Below are 19,434 nucleotides of genomic sequence, written 5' to 3'. Positions count from 1 at the left end.
GAGGGACAGGAAGATGCCGGCTGCGGCCGCCCCCGCCACGAGCGGCAGGCCCCGCCCTGACCGCCTCTCCCTTCCCGGGCTCCGCTGGGCCAGACGCCCGCCTGCGCCGGCTCCATAGCGCCACCTGCCGGACGCCGGACGCACGCCTGGCGTGCCGAGGCCGAGGCTCTCCAAGGAGCGACCGCGTTGGCCTCCCTGGCCTGGGAACGGCTGGGGAATGAGTTCACTCACCTCGGATCCAGCAGCTTTGGAGCTGGAGGCAACCGCCTCTTTAAAAATACATGATGGGGTCAGAGGAACGACGATCATGAGAATCACTTCTTGTTCCGTCCCTCCCACAGGGCCTGACATTTCCACCAGGTGTGAGGAAATAGCGATGAGTCTGTCCCAGGAAGGGGGCAGCAGCGAAGGGCAGGAGTTCAGAGTCGCCCGGGGCACGTAGTGACAGCAAGGCACTGCTGGAAGCAGCCTTGGGCTCCTCGTGGACCCTGTTGTCCTGGGGTGGCCGCAGACATGGGCAAGGGAGCCAGCTACCTGCCATGCTCTATGAGGGGTCGAAAGCTGTGGTCGGCCCCAAGTGTGGGTGTCCCTTCCCCGCCTCTCTGGCCTGCCTTAGTATAGCACTGAAATCTCCATTAGAAACAGGACTCATTCATTCTTTTAATAAACATTTATTGAGCACCTACTGTGTGCCAGGCACTGTGCTAGGCGCTGGGGATACATCAGTGACTAACACACAGTCCCTGTCCTTGAGGAGCTCACAGTCTATTGGAGGGGAAACATACATAAACACATAGCTAAGGCGCTACCATGTGCTAAGTGCTACAATAAGAGGTATATACAAAGTGCTGTGGGAGCTCAGAGGAGGGAGTAATGCATCAGCTGTTGGGGGTGAGGAGCCAGTCTCTTGACTCCATCAAACTATTACAAAGGCAGGGGTGCTGTTGCCACATGACCCTGGTTGAAATGAACCTAGCTCCTGAGGCTCTCCTCTAGCCCTCTCCCATAACTACATCAGCACAGGTTAGTTTATCAGCTTAGCTAATTTAACACTTTGAGTAGGAAAGAAACTGGACAGGGAAGTTTCTTGAGAGGCAGGGGATGTTCAAAGTAGTAACAACTTTTGGGTGCTAAGGCCAGGGGTGGGGTGGGGGTACCATGAGGGCACTGAGCCAGGGAGGGCTGGCCCTGGGCAGTGGAGCACCTGGGGTGAGTGTCTGTGCAGAGGGGAGGTCAGAGGTCACCTACCTCACTTTGGTCCCCCTCTCTCACCAGCTCAATCAGTAACCGTCCGTTGACGCTCACTAGATGCTTCATAGTGTGCCCTGCTATGGGTGACAGTCCCACTCCCCTTAGAAGGTAACACACTAACTGGGGAGACTACATAAGTCCAGGTCATTGAAGATTTAAGTAACAGTTTGTGATTATTATAGAGGCGATGTCACAGGCTGCTCACAATTACCAAAGAATGGCACTTGCAACACATTTCAAATGAACTCACTTAAGGGTAGGCTGGTCTGGGGAGGCAGTGTCCATGAACTGAGCCTTGAAGGATGGGTACAATTTGATGAGTACTAGCGGGGTGGGAAGAGCATTGTGGTTGAGCAGAAGCAAGAAAAGTAAAAGTACAGAGGTAGGCAACTCCAACAGAAGCACGTGCAAAGGTCAGTGAATCCATCCGTTTGACTGGGTGAATGGGGAAGTAGGCTAGGACGTGATGGTGAAGTGCAAAATACTCCTGGAAAAACTGCCCTGAGCCATCAAGTGCTCCCCCATCCCTCCTCCAGGACCCCGGACTGCCTTGTGAGTCAGACAATAAAGGGTTAATGGCCAGCCACTAAGAACAGATTGGAGGTTAAGGATTTTGAGTATCACCCCCACTTGTAGGCAGTGAGGAGCCCCAGGAGACTTTTTGGCAGAGGAAGAATAGAGCTGGTGCCCTGGCAAGTTGGAAGGGGTGACTCAGATCACACTGGGGGGCTGCTTATATGTCCAGGGAAGGGGATATGCTCTGGGGGAGGCTGAACAAGGCTGGAGGCTCTCTGCAAGTGTGGAACAATGGCCGGATTGGAGAGACGTGGCAAACCACACCAGACTTGAGGCAATGAGGACGGGGCAGGGTCAAGTGAATGCGGCCAGCAGATGGCTCGGAAATGTCAAGCTTAGAAGGTCAGCACAATAACAGAAATAGGCAAGTCATGATGGCCTTTTTGTCTGGAATGGTTTTGTGTGTTGGAAGACTTCCCAAAATCCATTTTTGATAGAGGGACAATCTTTGAGGGCCTGACAAGCATCTAGGTAGAACTATCCAGCAGAAATGTGAGCCAGAAGCTGAGAAGAGTAGGGGCTGGGCCTCTAGGTTCCATACCCAACCTGAAGAGCCTCACTGGAACCAGGAGGATGGCTGAGGCTCATGGGGGTGCCCACAGTGAATGCAGATGTGGAGTTAGCAAGGGCACAGAGAAGGTGATGGAGGAAGGGGAAGTAGTGTCATGTGCTGTGAGGGTTCACAAGGGGCCAAGAACTATGAAGAAGAAATTTGACATCACCTCCAGGGTATCAGTGACTTCAGATGAAGAGTTCTATGGGGTTCCGGTGAGGGGGGCAGGGCCACTCCTAACCCACGTGGCATCTTTGTGTAAAGTTGTTTTCAAAGGTGACCCTTTCTCAAGATGTTTTGCTCTCCACCACCAGGAAACTGTCATCATAAGCTGATTTTATTAGAAAAAGGGACATTAATGCCAAGTGCTGGAGACATGTAAGAAATACACCTGCACAACCATACATGGTTCCCTCCCAGGGTGGAGAAGGGGGAGAACAAGAGGTGACAGAGCATGATAATGGGCTTGGCAGTGACCAGAAGGGGAGAGAGAGAGAAGGGGCAACCAGGGGAGGTAGTGAGGTCAAGTGGCTGGTTTCGTGTCAAGGACACAGCAAAGGTCCTGAGGCACCAATTCACAGCAACCACATTCACCAGATCCTATCACTGTTTCCGAGGCTGACATAGTAGAGCTCTCAGCCTTGCTCCCAAACCTGGCAGGAGAGATAAAGGCAAATTCATAGGAGAGAGAGGGGAGGGGATCAAGGGCCCCAGCTGAGGGGTGGACTTTAAGAGATAACTGGCTGACCCCCTTCTCAGAAAGAGGAAAGGTGGAAGGAAGGCATGCAGAGGGACATAAAGGACAGGAGCTCACATCTTCGTGGAGGAGGAGTCAGAGTGAAGTAAGAAGGCTGGCCATCAAGGACCTTGGCCCACTGGAGGAGGTCTACTGCAGCCATTGAGGGAATGGGTGGGTGGGCAGACCTGTGAGGGGAGTAGAAAGCAGGCTGAGCAGCAAGGAGGCACGGCAGGGATGGAGGCAGACCCCGAGCGTGTGGTTACCCGACGTCCCCTGCACTGCCTGCCAGCAGTGAAACGGCAGGGGCGAAATTAGTCAAGAGGGAAGCCAGGATTTGGGATGCAGACCAGGGTGGCTGTGAAGGCTGGAATTACAGCCCAAGCCCTGGGCGCAAACATCCATTAATTTAATCCCCTTCCCCTGAGGACCTTGTGGCTGGGTCTGACCCTGGAGGGGCGCAAAGCACTCTGGGGAGATTAAGGATCTGGCCTGCTGGCAAATGACCGGTGGGCAATGAGGCTGAGCCCAAGACGACCTCGGTCTAACCTGCAGGGCTGCTCCAGAGGGCTGAATTCCTTCCCTCTCTTCAGGGTTTTATCCCACATGGTTTTCTCCTTGTCCCCTACAACTCCGTCTTCCCCAACGAACACACCCATCAAAGCTCTCCTCCCCAGACCTGCCGCAGCTCTGTGACATCTCTCCGGATTTGGGGGTTCCAACCTGTACCCCATAGTTTCAGAACAACCAAATCTTGGCTTCTACAAAGCGAACTAGAGAATGCTTTCCCTCAAAACAGAAAATTCCCCATCTCTGTGGCTGACCTCCACAGAGACACACACCCTTGAAGACCTCACAGCTATACCCCCGTCCTCACCAAAGAAACAGAGATACAGACGCACAGGTACACACAAATACATACAGAGATATTCACATACGGGATAGTAAATACTCTGCAGAGGGAACGAAGACGATGGAATACAGCCAGGTGAAAAGACTCTTCTCATGAAGCCCCCACCCCAGCCCTGGTTACAAACGTCTCAGGTTGGCCTCCATCAGCAAGTCAGCCCATTACTCCGACAAAAGCATATCCCCTAGTACTCTTGAAAGCCATGGTTTGACACCAGGGATGCTCCAACTGGGTCTGTCTTGGCTATGATGACAACAGGCAGGGGTGGTGCACGGGGGTCTGGTGTATTGACACCCTGCTGAAATGTAAGGGCTGGTGTGCTACTTCAGTCAGTCTCTCTTAGAGAAAGTCCGTGTACAAATGCTGCTCAACTTTGCCTGGCGGTCACGTTTCCCCCTGACCCCCTCCATTTACATGTCATGAGGCTCCATCTTAATGAGGGAAGTGGGGTTGAATGGGGAGATGGAGGCTGGAGTTGGGGATCTAGTCAGCAGGCTCCCGGGTGTGCTTACATTATTAGGCTCAGCCGTAAACAGGGACCCTGAGCTCGAGGAGAGCTCAAGTTCAGCCACTGGGGTTAGCCCAACAGTGGGGCGGCTGGGAGGAGAGAAAGTCTGGTTTCCCAGAAGGCTCGGATTGTGGGAAGCCCTTGAAACTGCCTGGCTTGGAAGTGGCTGAAGGTGAGCCTGCTCCCTCAGGAGTTCCCTCAGGGTCTCTTCAGGAACCAGCAGGCCCTCCATGGGGGCCCCAGTCATCATGCCCTGCACATAGGACGAGGGCCTCAGTGGCCCCTCCTTGACCCCAGGGGCTGCAGTGGCACCGGAAGTTCTGATGAAGGCTGCAATGACAGTCCCAGGGGCCTGAGAGCTGGGCCCTGCTGGGCCAGCTCCCATGACTGAGGGTGCTGCCGGATTGGTCGGACGGTTGGCCCCAGCCAGAAGCTGGGGGAGGCCACTGAGGATCAGTGGAGCCCCCGGTGCTGCCACCTGGTTCTCTTGGAAACTGGTGTTCAGGGGGAAGGAGGCCTGCAGAGTGAAGGTGTCCTTGAAGGTGGAAGCAGGCGGAACACTCTGGAGAACGAGCTGGGTTGAAGCAGTAGTACTGGCAGGAGGCCCGTTGGTCAGCACTGTGGTCAGCGGGATGGTCTGCAGGGTCAAGGCCGAGCCCGACCTGACAGGGGCCACTCCTAGGTGGATGTTGCTGGGCACTGAAGAAGTACTGAGGAGAAACAGAAAGCACATTTGGTTTAGGGGGGAGGCGTGGAAGGAGGGCACTGGGGGAATGGAGTGGAAGGTGTTTCAGCTACTGTTTGTTGGGCCCTTAGCTTGGGTCAGGGATCATTCTGAATGGTTCGCATGTGGGATTTCACTCCACCTTCTGATCAGCCCATGAGTTGAATAAGATTAACAATCTGATTTTCCTGCATGAGGAAACAGGCACAGAGAGATTATATAACTTGCCCTAGACCACAGAGCCAGCAACAGGGACACACCTAGGCTTTCTGCCTCCAGAGATTGTGTTCATCACCACTGCAGTGTACTGACATCCCTCTTCAGAAGAGCATCCCCATGGCCCACACCAGCATAGCAACAGGTACACATGTATAACCCAGACAAAGGCCAAACTTTTCAGGGAAAATTGGAGGGACCTGAGTGTGGACAAGTAGTAACAAGAGCTTTCCTGGTGGGCTTGGTAGGGCCTGAGGAAGGCGGAATGGCACCTTCTCTGTTGCCTCTTTTTTGGAGTACAGGAGACTTGCGGGATGGGCTCAGGAATGGAGGTTCTTGGGGAGCGCCCTGGGGTAATAGGAGTAGTCCCAGCTGGCAACAGAAGACCCCCCAGGTCAATGGTTGGCTTGGCCGTTTGCTACTTTGGTGTGTGACCTCAGTCAAGTCACTTTTCCCTCTTTTAAGCCACGAGTGTCCCACTGGCTTCCCAGGGATGCTGTGAGGGTCCCGGGAGTCAGAGACAGAGCAGAGCTTTGCAAGAAGCTGAAAATGTCCCCATCCCTAGGGGAAGACTCGGAATGACCTGGGCGCCCTTACCTCACAGCTTTGGTGACTTTGGCCTGGCTTTCTGGTGGAGAGACAAGCATGGCGGAGGTAGTGGGGATCTCTTCGTCTACAGACAGTCCCAATTCCAGACTAGCAGATGGCTGGAGACCAACATGCTGCACCTTCGACTTTTCCCAGGAAGTGTCGCCCTTGCCCTGCGGGGCAGCTCTGGTCGAGACCCGGGAGCTGGCTCTCCGGGAGCTGCCGCCAGAGGTGGAGGGAGCAGAGGCCTGAGGGGATGTGGCTGTGACCTCGCTTCTCTCATCCTCATCTTCGATCACCACCAGGTCCTTGGGCATCTCCTTAAACTGGTACACCAGCCTCTGCCCTTCCACTTTGGCCAGGATGCCTCGTTGGTAGTAATATCTAGGCGGAGAGTGGGAAGTGTCAGGGACACAGTGCCCTCCAGGGCCGGTGGGGGGGATGCAGATGGGAGCCCTGGGCAAGGGAAGGGGCACTTTGGACTTAGAAGGCTTTTATGAAGTTTCTGAGATCTCCCTCTGATGACTCAAAGGGTCCACGAAAGGGGATTTCCAATGCTGACCCTCATGCTGCTTTGGGGCAGAGGATAGGGTGAGTGAAGGATGGGAGGGGGTGGAGGACTGGGGTTCAGCCATCCCCCAGCCTGAGATCGACTGTGGGTAAGTCAGACCCATCTTCCTTGGTCCCTGGCTTGCAGAATGTAAAAGAAGCCCTTCTTGGGGATGGGGAGGCCCTGAAATTCTCTTTCCACTCTAAAAAGAGAAAAGGCTAGGACAGAAACACAAGAAGAAGGGGACCGTCCCTCCCAGATGGGACCTGGGAAACGGGCTGGGGGGCAAGCAAATGGGAGAGTCACAGGAGACTTGTGGGGATGGGCCCAGGAATTCGCTCCTCAGAAGAGTGTCTAGGTGACCCATGCACGAGGAGCAAGGTACTTACTCATCACCCACACAGAGCCTGATCTTTTCAGGGAAAGTCAGAGGCCCCTTAGTGAGGGGCTCCTGGGACAGAGGGAGAAGCATGGGGAGCCTACCTGGGCAGGGGCTCCTACCTGAGTGCCCGGCCCATCGTCTCATAGTTCATGTCAGGCTTGTTCTTCTGCTTCCCCCAGAGCTTGGACACTGCTTTAGAATCCACCAGCTTGAAGATGCCTTTCTCTCGCTGGGTCCACTTGATGTACTTGGGGCAGGTGTTCCGGTCTTGCAGAAGTGCGAGGAGGAATTCCCACAGGTAGATGGTGCTGCCTGCAGAGCAGCAGGGTGGTGATGGGGTGTCCAGACCCCACCCACCCCCACCAGCTCCCTTCCCACCTCACCCGCCTCCCCGCTGTACCTTTGCCATCCTTCGATTTCTTCCGAATGGGGATGCTGAGGTCAGTGACAGGTGAGGTACTGCGGTTGCCCTTGGTCTTCCGGACTGAGGGTGGGGGGAAGGTGGGAGTGGGCTGAGGCTACAGGGCTGGGCTCCCGAGACGGAGGGCCCAGATGCTTACCGACTGAGGGGCACCCGGTGACAAGGAAGAGGCAGGTTGCCTCCAGGGCTGGAGGTCACACTCCACAGGCATCGCACTCGGGTAGCTCCAACCACCCAAGGGCCCACCTGCATTTTCAGGCCCCAAACAATGTGGGGCCATGGAGTGCTTGCCAATGAGTCACCTTTAGAAGCACAGAATCTGCCCCGCCTAATTTTTGAAACAAAATGGCAGTCTGAAGGCGTGACTGTTGTGCAGATTAAGTGTGGCACCGGGATTTGGTTGCCACACTGACACGGCAGTATCGACTAGCCATCATCTGAGTAAATCAATAACATGGGGCTTGGGAAAGCCCAAAGTCCTCTACCATATATGGTCTCAGCTCCGTAAGCTCCGAGAAGGAAGCTAAGAGCAGAGAGTGAGGCAGAGGCCCCCAGAGAGCCAGGAACTGGCCAGGGGGCCAAGGCTGGTGTCTGAACACAGTGCAGGATTCAACCCACTGAGGTCATGGGCTTGCTAATAAGCATTTACATATCTGCTGGGCAGACAGGAGTGGCCTGGAAAATGTCAGGCTTTAGGCAAGCTACCTGATGAGGCCCAGCTTTCCAGAAGGGAGGACTTTCCATCTGTCTCTGCCACACCAGAGAGCTATGCTCTGAACATGTCTGTGAAGCATGGCACTCACCTCCAGCCGTGGTCTCCCTGAGCCTTCTCCTACTGCCCAGCCCCTCGAAGAAACACACACATACACACACTCTCTCTCCGCCCCCATCTTACTTCTCTTCTTCGATTTTCCAGTCTTCTTAGCGCTGTCTTCTCTGGGGACCTTCTCCTCCAGACAGTTCTCCTCCTTGTCACCAGTGTCACCAGCCCTGTTCAGGGCGTCGGGCTCAGAGACAGGAAACAGGTAGTTGGGCAGTGTCATGGCTGGAGCAGGGTCTGGCTCTGGAAGCATTTCAGAGGTGCTGACTGCAAGAAGAAAGGCCTGAGGTGGCGGGGACCCAGGGCACGGGAGGAGTGTGGTCTCCCCGTGCTCAAGAGAACAGTGGGTTCCTGGGGGGTGGGGGGGCCTTCAAGTGTCACTCCCCACAGCCCCAGACGCAGGACACACCTGAAAATGCCTCCTGTGTCTCACAGCATGAGGAGAGGAAACATCTGCAGAGCTGTGGGCATGAGCTGGCCCCAATCACAGCATGCACATGTGTAGCCTGCCGCTGGTGGTGGGAAGTTCCAGGTGACACCCATGGAAAAGGGCCACCTTCATTTAGTCATCTACTCATTTCACAACCAGAAGGGCCCTTAGACCTCATTTAGCCCTGATGAGGAGATTGAGACCCAGAGATGGCAGGGCATGTGCCCAGGGTCACATAGCAACTTGGTCACACATGCCTGATACGTGAGGGTACTCAGTAAATAATCTGTTGAATCCTGAATGAAAATTAGTGCCAGAGGTGGGATGAGGAATTGGAACCTGCAGCTTCATGGCTTTTTTGCCACCCTGTATCCCAGCACCTCCTTGGGAAGGTCAGTTGGAGCCAGGAATCTTCCTGTAGAGTCATGGCAAATGCCTGGATGGGGGTGTTTGCTGGGGGAGGAGCCTGCCTCAGGGGCCATCGCAGGAGGTAGGGGCCAACCTCCTAGAACAGGGAAGGGATGAGGAGGCTCCAGCCCGGTACATTTCTAAGCCACACCTGGCACAGTCATCCTGGGAGCTCAGTGAAACAGCAGAGCGGCCTGATGTTACCCTGGCCAATAGCATTCGGCCTTAAAAAAGGAAGGAAGTTCTGACACGTGCTACACATGGATGGACCTTGAGGACATTATGTTAATTAAAATAAACCAGTCCCCCCAAAACAAATACTGTACACTTCGGCTCATCTGAGGTCTTGAGAGGAGTCAAATTCATTGAGACATAAAGTAGAACAGTGGTGGCCAGGGGCTGAGGGGAGGGGGAAATGAGGAGTTAGTGTTTCATGGGAATAGACTTCAGGTTTTGCAAAATGCAAAGAGTTCTGGAGAGGATGATGGTGGCTGCACAACATAACAAATGTACTTAATACCACAGACCCGAACACTGAAAGATGGTTAAGGTGGTTAATTTTATGTTATGTGTAGTTTGTTGTTCAGTCGCTCAGTCATGTCTGACTCTTTGTGACCCCATGGACTATAGCTCACCAGGCTCCTCTGTCCATGGAATTCTCCAGGCAAGAATACTGGAGTGGGTTGCCATTTCCTCCTCCAGGGGATCTTCCTGACCCAGGGATCAAAACCTATGTATCCTGCATTGGGAGGCAGATTCTTTACCACCAAGCCACCAGGGAAGCCCTATGTGTATTTTACTGTAATTTAAAAATTGGAAAAAACAACCAGTCAATCTGGTTATTTTTATAAACAGCTATAAAAAGTCACTCCATCTTCCTCCTCATCTGCAGGGGCCATCCTGCCCCATCCCACTCCATTCACAGCTCAAGAGCATGTTAACAAGTGTAGGGGTGGTGTGGGTACATTAGTCCGCACACACAGGTCCCTGAGAATCCAATACGCAGATGTGATATTTTAAAATGGAATTTTGTGTTGCCATGAGTTGAGGCGCCACAGTTCAAACTCACAGATCTGCTTGTCGTCCAGGATGTCGTTGGGAGACTCGACATTGAGCAAGACTTCAGTGGTTGACACGGTTTGTGAGGTGGTTTCATTGTCATCTGGTGCCAGGTTCCATGGATGGGAGAGAAGAAAAAAGTTCCCTTAGGACATAGGGCAGTGGGTGCAGCCAGAACGAGGCTAAGGAGCCCAGGGGCAGCCGGGAAGGTAGCAGCGTGCCTCCCACCCTGATTCTCCACCTTACTCTACACCCATCCCAGCAGAGCTGGTCTCCCCTCACTGTTCCACTGCATTTCAGGAGATCATGGGTCCATTTAGGTAGCTTTCTCCTCTCTACAGTGGTACTACCTTCTGCTTATTCTAGTCACCCCATCTAATTTCCAACTATTGGGGGCCTTGCTCCTGGCTGCATGGGGTCACTAGAAGCCTCTGCGGGCTACTGTTGCCTGAAGACAGAACCCCTCCCTCCTCCACGCCTTCCCTGCCCAGGAAGGAAACAGACCTGCCAGTAAAAAACTGCCCTCCAAGATCTGATCCTGTGTCATGCACAATGTCCCATCTGTTATGATGCCATTGTGAACGTCATCCAGCTCCAGGCCTGAGTACAGATGCAGTAATTCGGGGTAGGGCACTTGCTCCACAATCACAGCTGGAAACACGGAGGGATCTTCTAGCTACAGAGAAGACAGTGATCCGGTTCAAGGCCCACCCGCCTCTCCCAGGAAGCCCTCCGTACCAGAATCTGGCCCTTCTTGCAATTCCTAACTCTTGGATCCCTCAGGGGCTGTCCTTTGTAGGGCATAGCATTGCTCTGGGTCCAACCTCACTCACTAGTGGGGTCTTGATTGGTAGAAATGGGTTAGTTCTGTACCACCTTCACTCAACCAAGGGCAGGCAACTTTAACTGGTTACAGTTACGGGTTAAGCTGTGGCCAGGGTTAGTTAGGCTCATTCTGAAACCAGTGGGAAAATTTGTCAATGGCAAGGGCAAGGGGCTCAATCTACAGCCAGTTGAGGGACTCAACCTATGCTCAGGGTTGGGTACCAGGGTGAAGGGCTCAGATCGTGAACATCTTAGGGCTCAGTTTGTGAAGATAAGAGCAGGAATGAAGATGGAGGAACAGAGGAATTAGAGACATAGAAAGTTAAGGGCTGGGAATTCTCTGGTGCTCCAGTGATTAAGGATCCACCCTAGTCGGGCAACTAAGCCCTCGACCTTTAGAGCCCATGCACTGCAACTAAGATCTAATGCAGCCAAATATATAAAATAAAAATAATTTTTTAAAAAAGGTAATGGCCTGGATGGGGGAGAGGGTTCCAATTTCTGGCTTGATTTAGTGGGTGCATGGGGGTACTGTCCTTGTTAAGGGGGAAACCAGAAGGAAGAGGAGCAGGCTTTTGGAGAAAGATAAGGGAGCAAGTGTCTGAATGTGGTCAGTTGGAGGTACCACTGAGATATTTAAAATGGAGATACCTATCAAGGAGTCAAAAATATGTATCCACGAGCTCATCACTGAGAGTGGGTAAAATCATCAGGATGAGAATTTGACCCCTAGAGGACACAGTTATTCTGAAATCAAACAAAGGTAAATTTAAAAAATAAGTGTGATTGCAACTGTTGTTTAAAATTACTGATAGAAGGAAATGTACTGGAATGTTCATAATAATTATATTTTGGTTGTGGGACTGTGGGTGATTTTTTTCCCTTTCTACTTTTCTGTATTTTCTGAATCTTCTTTCATGGGGCTATTAATTCTTTCTTCATGAAAAAGGAATGAGAATGCTCAGTTTTACCTAATGTTCCTGAAAGATCCGGAAGAATAAAAATTGATGAAACTGCCTTTGGGTTTGGCTGCTGGGCAGTCACCTGGCTAGAGCAGTTTCAGGGGAGTGCTGGGGTCTCAGAGAGGACGGATGGAGGGAGACAGGCAGGGGGGTATAGTGATTAAGGCCAGAGTTTAGAGCTGACCAACATGGTAGCCGCTAGCCACTGGTGACTATTTAAATGTAAATATAAAGTTTTTCAAGATTAAAATTCAGTCCTTCAGTTGCACCAGCCATAGTTCAAGTGCTCCATAGACATGTGGCCCCATACTGGACAGCACAAATCTAGTGAAGTCACTCAGTCGTGTCCGACTCTTTACGATCCCATGGACTGGTAGCCTACCAGACTCCTCCATCCATGGAATTTTCCAGGCAAGAGTACTGAAGTGGGTTGCCATTTCCTTCTCCAGGGGATCTTCCCGACCAAGGGATCGAACCCAGGTCTCTCACATTGCAGGCAGACGCTTTACCGTCTGAGCCACCAGGGGAGCTAACAGCACTTCTAGAATATCAGAAAACTCTACTGGACCATACTGATGCCAGACTGCCTGGGTTTGAGCCCAAACTCTGCCATTTATGAGCAGTGTGATCTTGGGAAAGATACATTTCTGTGCATCCGTTTCCTCCTTTATAAAACTGGGGTGATCATGTTATTGACCACATAGGGTTGTTTAAATGGATCAATGTACATAAAGCACTTAGAGTCTGATGTACAGTAGGTTCTGATTATATGCTTTAGGCATCAGGGACTCTGAGGAGACTATTGTTGTAGTGTTAGTCACCTAGTCATGTCCGACTCTGTGACTCCATGGACTGTAGCCCACCAGATTCCTCTGTCCATGGAATTCTCCAGGCAAGAATACTGGAGTAGGTTGCCATTCGATTCTCCAAGGGATCTTCCCAACCCAAGGATCAAACCCAGGTCCTGCTTTACAGGTGGATTCTTTACCATCTGAACCACCAGGGAAGCCCCCTAGGAGACTGGTAACATTAAATTTCTTAACCTGGGTGGTGAGTTAATGAGTGTTAATTTTATAGTTATTCTTAAAATATATTTTTTTCAGATTCTTTTCAATTACAGTTTATCTGTTTTATATTCATACTGTATTTTGCAACAAAAAGTGTTTCCTAAAAACAGTGAGAGAAGGGAAGTGAGAAAGTAAACCCAGATGATGGAGGTTACACTGGGGAGAACAGAGCTAAGAAGGTGGTATGTTAAAGAGGTGGGCAAAAGGGAGGGAGGGTTCTCTTAGGGTTAGGGGGACACGAAGATGTTCTAGGTTGAGGAGAGAGGTCTGGGAGGTGTAAAAGACACAAGAGAGACAGGAGGTGAAGGACGGTGTGAGGTCTGGAAGGCGGCAGGAGAGAAGAGATTAAGCCCCGGGGTGGGTGTTGCCCTTGGAAGGAAGAGGGACACTTCTTTCTCCCAGGCCAGCAGAAAGGAAATAAGAACAGGTGATGTTATTGCTAAGAGGGAGGAAGGAGGGAAAGTGAGGGAATCCTTGGCTTTGAGCTCCTTTGTGGATTGGAGAAGAGGCTGTCTCAGAGGGCAGCTGTGGGTTCAGGAGGTAAGAACAGCTTCTATGAAGAGCAGCTTCTAGGAAGAATAGAAAGAATTGTTGAGTGGTCTAGAAACAAGTAAAAGATGACTAGCCACACTGAGAACCCAGGTAAGGTTAGATTTTTCTTCCCTTGTTTCAGGAGGCTAGGCATGCCAGAGGTGTTGGATAAAACTGAGCCACTTTAGCTTAACATCTAGCAGGACAGAAAGCACCGTGTGCTCCATGACCACTAGGGGGCAGCCTTTGGTTGGTCACTGGAGATTGGACGAAGTTTCCTGTCCTCACAGGGATCTGAGAGAGACAGCATCAGAACTAGGCTTGGGTGCCCTTGGAGATGATCCAGCTGGACCTCCTCTTGATGAAGATGGGGAGATGGCAGCCAGGTAGGGCAGGGGACAGGTCTTGCCCAGGAGACACCATGGCCACACTGGGATCAGAACTCAGGGCTTCGGACCACTAATCTTCCCTTCCTTCTGCAGTACCTGGCTGCCTCCTCTTCTCCAGTGTGTGAAAGGAGGGTGCTGGGCAAGGTATGGAGCAGCAGGGGCCTGAGCGCCAGAATTCTGTCCTAGTTTCCAATTTCCTCCGACCAGAGGACCCAATTTCCAGTTTATTCTGAATCCTTAGATGGTGGTTGAAAAGACAGTTATGGAAGGGCCGGTCAACCATGCTAGGATAGCAGTCTGAAGGTGCCAGGGGATGGACTGTACCCTGCGGTGCCAGCTGGCAGTTCTGTCCTACTGTGTGGTTGTCTCAGCACCTTTCTCACTGTGACATGGGGTCAAATGGCCAAAGAACGCACACGGAGGTCAGTGTACACATGTGCACTCAGCCCCCCGTTGCTGACTGACAGATCAGCTAGTGCGCATAGCAGCTACTTGGCTGACTTGGGAACTACGCGTGCCCTGTAATTGCATGTTGGCCAAACCAGCTCACTAAGTGACCGCCCGATGACTACTGCCTGGCCACATGGGACTAGCTGATGGCACAGTCTGCCTGGCCCACAGCCGCCATGCCTTGAACCTAGTAGGTGCTTGATCAGTGTTTGCTGACTGGCTAGCTGGCCAGTCGGCCAGCTTACTGGCTCTCTGCCTGCCTGTCTGGATCTATCTGATCATCTGTGCCGACTGACCAGGCTCTGTTCTCTGGGGCCATACCTGGTGGATGTCATCCATTCCGTTGCTTGCAAACTCAAAGATCAGGTCACTGGGCTGCAGGGCAACAGCCATGCTGTCTTGTCAGAGAGCTGACTGCGGGGCCTGCAGGGCCCACTGGAGCCGCGGCGTTTCCTTGATGAAAAGATGCTGTTCAGATACCTTGAGCCTAGCACCTACTCCTTGAGTCACAGTACAATAGGGGCTGTAGAGAACTGGAGTAGGCAGGGGCCTAACCCAGGTTCAAGGCTGCATGCTGGGCTGGGCCAAGCGCAGGAGTGACCTACAGAGAAGGGAGAGATGGGGACAGTGAGCCAGTCACCTTCCTTCGGTCCTGTTCCCAGGACAGACTGCCAGAAGAGGGACAGCAGGAAAGGGGGAAGACAGTGGGAACAGAAGGGCTGAGCCTTGGTGCCAGTCTGGGTCACGGGGACCTACACCTGAGTGGACCCCCAAGATACACAGTCTCCCTCACTTCCCATCCCATGTGGACAAGATGAGACAGAGCAGGACTTTGTGCACTCTCCACCCTGAAGATTAATCCCCAGGGTGTGGCCATAGGGGAAGCCAGGGCAGCCCGAGTGGCCTTGTGGATGGAGCGTGAAGACCCCTACAATTCCCTTGGCTGGGGAAAGGACCCCTGTGAGGGATCTGGGTGCACAGGATGGTCTTCTAGACTCTGCCTGACTTGGTCCACCGTGGGAGTAAGGGCCGCTTAGTTCTGAAGGGCAGAGTCCACAGAGGAAGTGATCTCTCACTATAAGGGTTGTGTTGTCAGGGCCAGCGACAGGGGATGGCACTCTCAGACTCGGCCACGCCTCCAGAGAGCCTGATGTCAGAGGGCCGGGGGGCCACATGCCCTGTTCTAGTCACCACCCAGCCACCACCACCCGCTGGGGATGCCGGGCACAATGGCCTCTGTGCTGTATGTGGCTTGGGCTCTTTGGTTTAGCTTTGCTTTCAGTTTCAAGAGTGAACTGTCACCCTGGGAGAGCCCCAGCTGGGGGAGGGGCCCACAGGAACCTTCCCCATCCTCCAGGGCCAGCTCAGGGCCCCCTTTTCCAGGAAATCTGTCTGCTGCAGCCCACATGTCTCTCCTCTCCCAGAATGCCTCTGGCACTCACAGTCTACACCTCCGGCGCTCACAAGGCACCAGGCTTCTGATTGTTTCCTGTGCTCCCTGCCCTTCTCAAGTCATCTGCGGCGCACCCCGGCCTGCCTCCCAAAGCCCCAGCTCCCCTCCCACGCCCCTCCCACCAAAACATTCTCAGCATCTCCACCCTAACACTCAGGCTACTCCATGTCCAGGTACCATGGCTCTGGCCCCGAGGGTTCGGCTTTGTGTGGCATCCACATGTGTGTTGGTGTGGCGGGCCTATGATCAGCTTGGTTCAACCACGAGCACCTGAAGAACCGGCTCCATGCACCAGAGGAGGAGCCATACACTTGACCCCTACCTCCTCGGCACTCCTTTGCCAGTGCCAGGGTGGCAAAACCTCCTCCTGGCCCAGAAAGAAATGAGGAACTTCAGAGAGGGGCAAAGGGGAGGAAAGGGAGGGGGACCACGGATGACCCTCCCAGATGACCACTCTCCCCCACAGGAGACACCCAGGCCTCTCCCACTTCCTTTCCGTTAGCCCACAGGGCTGGCTCCACCCTCTCCCCACCCCCACACTCACCCCCACACCTTGCCACCCACCCCCAACCAAAAACCTTTGAGAAGTCACTCGACTCAACCTGGCAGGTCTGAGTTTCCCTTTGGGTGAATGAGAGGCCCAGCACTGTGAGAAGCTAAGACGCCTTAAACCACTGGCGCCCACCCCACCCTACCCTACCCCCACCCCCACCTGCACATGACCCACGTGACCGGGTGTCTGTGGCCTCCCAGAGAAGCCTTCCAGGGCCATTTATGCTTGGAAGGTCTGTCTCCCCCAGCCAAAGCGCCCCAAGGCCTGCATTCCGCAGCTCCCGCCCTCCCCCAGGCCGGCTGTCTGCCCCCAGGAAGCGTTCTCATACTAATCAAATGAAAGGTGATCACTTTCACCTAATCCCACTTTGTCTAAACATGAAACTCCTGTGTCTGCCCCTCTCCCTCCAAGGTCATTCCGCCATGGCCTTTCCCTGCAGGTTTGCTCATTGCTCTGGCTTCTCTTCGCAGATCAGTGTTTGATGCTTGGGAGCTCTCTGCCTGGGGAACTTCTGGGTGCCTTCCTTACCTCCCCCATTAGAAAGCGGCTTCACTGAGGGCAGGGACGCCGGTGCTGCTCACTGATGAAGCTTAGCATGTAGCAGATGCCCAATGTGTGTTGGTGGAACGAACACATGAATGAATGAATGAATGAATGACACTGGTCAATCGGTACCAGTGAGGTGGGGTGTGTTCTCTGGGCTGTAAGTATACGAATGTGTTTACTGGGTGTGGGGTAGGTGTCCAGTGGTCTAGCTTACAGGAAAGAGAAACGTGTGCCCTGTGTGTGTGCTATGTCTGTGTATTTTTGCATGGTAATTTATAACTAGGAGCGGGAGCTGGGGAGGGAGTTCCCTGTGGGTGTGCGAGCACACTGCAGTTATATGTATGTGCCGGGTGTGGGGACAAGTGCGTGAGAGCCTCTGTGTGTCAAAGGGCTTTGGTCCTGGTCGGGCCAGCAGAGCCACAAGCACAGTCGTCGGTTCCTCCTCCTCCAGGCCTGCCTTCGTGAGAATGACAAGCCCAAGCTAATACTAGCTGCTGCCGGCTGGCAGAAGCTGGCTGTGGTGAAGTGGGCTGGGGCGGGGCCTAGCGGCCACCACCACCCACCGCCACCCCTCCCCCAACATGGAAAATTCAAAATCCTCTTGCTTCCCAGGGAGAGCATGCCAGAGTAGAATGTGTATATGGCCCATGCGTCCTAGGGGTGAGCCCCCAGGGTCCACTCTGCTGGGGGGCGGGGTGTGGTAGGAGAGGGAAGGCAGCTCTGCACTAGATTGGATGGAGCCCTTAGCCATCAATGCAAAGAGAGATTTGAAATAAAAGAAAGGCAAATCCAATTGCCTTCTTTAAGTATCAGCATATCTCAGTATCCAAATTCAGGGTTCTTCAAGTCTGAAGCTAAGGTGAACTCGTGTGTGTGTGTGTGCGCGTGCGTGTGTGCGCGCGCGCGTGTGTGTGTGTGTGTATGGTGGGATTGGCTGTCCTACTCTCTTGGTCAAGGCTAAGAAAACTCTCCCTTCACCCCTATGGAACCTTCCAGTCCAGAAGGTTTCACCCTTCCCCCTTCGGATGTTTGAGGATTTGAAAGTGAGAGGTGGGGAGCAGTCATTTGCATGTTCACTCACTCTCCCCCAAGTCCCTCAAAATAACCTCCCTCTCCCAGGAACCTGAAACCAAAGAAGCCACCAGCACAGAAGGCCCGCCCTGCTGGAGGCCGGAGAGGCCCGCACAGGGGCTCCCCTCTCTGGCATCCTCAGAGATACTCTGGAACACAGATTCAACTGCCTAGAGCCCTGGACACTGCCTTATCGATGAGTGGGGGGCTAGGGAGGTCCACAAGGACCCTGGGCTCACCTGGTAACCCTTAGTTACCAGTGCTGAGATCCTTCCACCCCACCTCTTCATTGCAAAGCTCACAGCTGGCTCCAGTCAAAGTCCACTCCCAGAGTGGCAAGAGCTCCCCTCCCTTTGAGGCCACTGCAGTATCCCTGGCTCCCAGGGCCTGTCCTGCTTGGGCTGAAAGCAAAGCCTCTGTGAGAGCATATGGCCCCAGCTACTGAACGTGTATGTGAGTGAGAGTGTGTGTGTGTGTGTGTGTGTGTGTGTGTGTGTGTGTGTGAGAGAGAGAGAGTGTGTGTGTGTGTGTGTGTGTGTGTGTGTGTGTGTGTGTGTGTGCGCGCGCAGGCACACCACAGGAGGGAGCAAGCAAGCGAGGGCGCCCACATCCCGGGCTTGCAAATGCACACCTCTGGCTCTCTGTGGTTGTGACTGCATTTCAAAACCAAAATAGCAAAATAGAAGCGGTTTGGGCTGTTTCTGCGTCATCACAGCTGGGCCCCCTTCAGACCCTCTCTCGGGCTGTCACTGGAACACGTCAAGCGGTGTCCAGCACTCACCCATTGGGGCCTCCTCCACAGGAAACAGCCCCAATGTGAAAGCCACGTCCGCAGTCTCTGTGGAGCAAGTTTAAATCTACAGCCGCTCAGCCGAGCCAATGGCTCTCACAGAATCACTAATAACACCCGTGGCATTTTCACACACGCCAGCAAACATGGGGGCCAGATGGTCAGCCAGGCCTGCAGAGCAGCATTCTCATGTTCCTCGTCCTCTCACAGCCAGCCCTCACTCCTGAAATACCCCGTCCTCCCTGAAACCTTTCTGGAATTCTCTGGAAAGGAAGTGACAATTTCCTTCATGCCATTTCCCACTCCCTCAACACCCCTCCCCCACAACCACAAACAAAGTGGAAACTACCCCAGGAATAGCTGTACCCTCCACTTAAAAACAGCCCCTCCTCTGGCTAATAGTCATCAAGCAGCATATTTGCACGCGGCACCACGTGATCAGCGGCGTGTGTTTAAGAGACAGAAGGTCAGACCCAAGGGTCCAGTCTGTAGCCATGGACCAAGCAGAAGTAGCCCAAGTGTGGGACTCCCCTACAATCTTGGTCCAACTAGGGCTGGACTCCAATCAGCCAGCCAAAACCCCCCTCCTTGAGCAAAATGCCCAGTGAAGGGGCCCCCTTGCCACAGCGATTTTGTCAACTCCTTCTCCTCTATTCCTGCCTTCT

At 53.4% G+C, this 19,434-nt stretch overlaps 1 protein-coding gene across 2 annotated transcripts in view; it reads right to left on the bottom strand.

Annotated features, from left to right (window-relative positions):
* Positions 1–2,699: 2,699 nt before the first annotated feature.
* ELF4 (E74 like ETS transcription factor 4) overlaps positions 2,700–19,434 on the bottom strand; it is a 37,133-nt gene continuing 20,398 nt past the window's right edge. For both annotated transcript variants that reach the window (XM_043460141.1, XM_043460142.1), the window contains exons 2-9: positions 14,678–14,957; positions 10,637–10,808; positions 10,143–10,235; positions 8,311–8,502; positions 7,395–7,478; positions 7,114–7,306; positions 6,072–6,446; positions 2,700–5,244 (exon numbers count right to left, since the gene is read on the bottom strand). In XM_043460141.1, the coding sequence (XP_043316076.1) occupies positions 4,437–5,244; positions 6,072–6,446; positions 7,114–7,306; positions 7,395–7,478; positions 8,311–8,502; positions 10,143–10,235; positions 10,637–10,808; positions 14,678–14,749 (1,989 nt within the window). In that variant the 5' untranslated portion in view covers positions 14,750–14,957 and the 3' untranslated portion in view covers positions 2,700–4,436. The remainder of the gene's footprint in view (positions 5,245–6,071; positions 6,447–7,113; positions 7,307–7,394; positions 7,479–8,310; positions 8,503–10,142; positions 10,236–10,636; positions 10,809–14,677; positions 14,958–19,434) is intronic.

This window comes from Cervus canadensis, chromosome X (assembly GCF_019320065.1).
Source record: "Cervus canadensis isolate Bull #8, Minnesota chromosome X, ASM1932006v1, whole genome shotgun sequence".
Classification (NCBI taxonomy): Eukaryota; Metazoa; Chordata; class Mammalia; order Artiodactyla; family Cervidae; genus Cervus; species Cervus canadensis.
The sequence above is the reverse complement of the archived record's forward strand: the minus strand, read 5'-3'. Positions and strand labels throughout refer to the sequence as shown.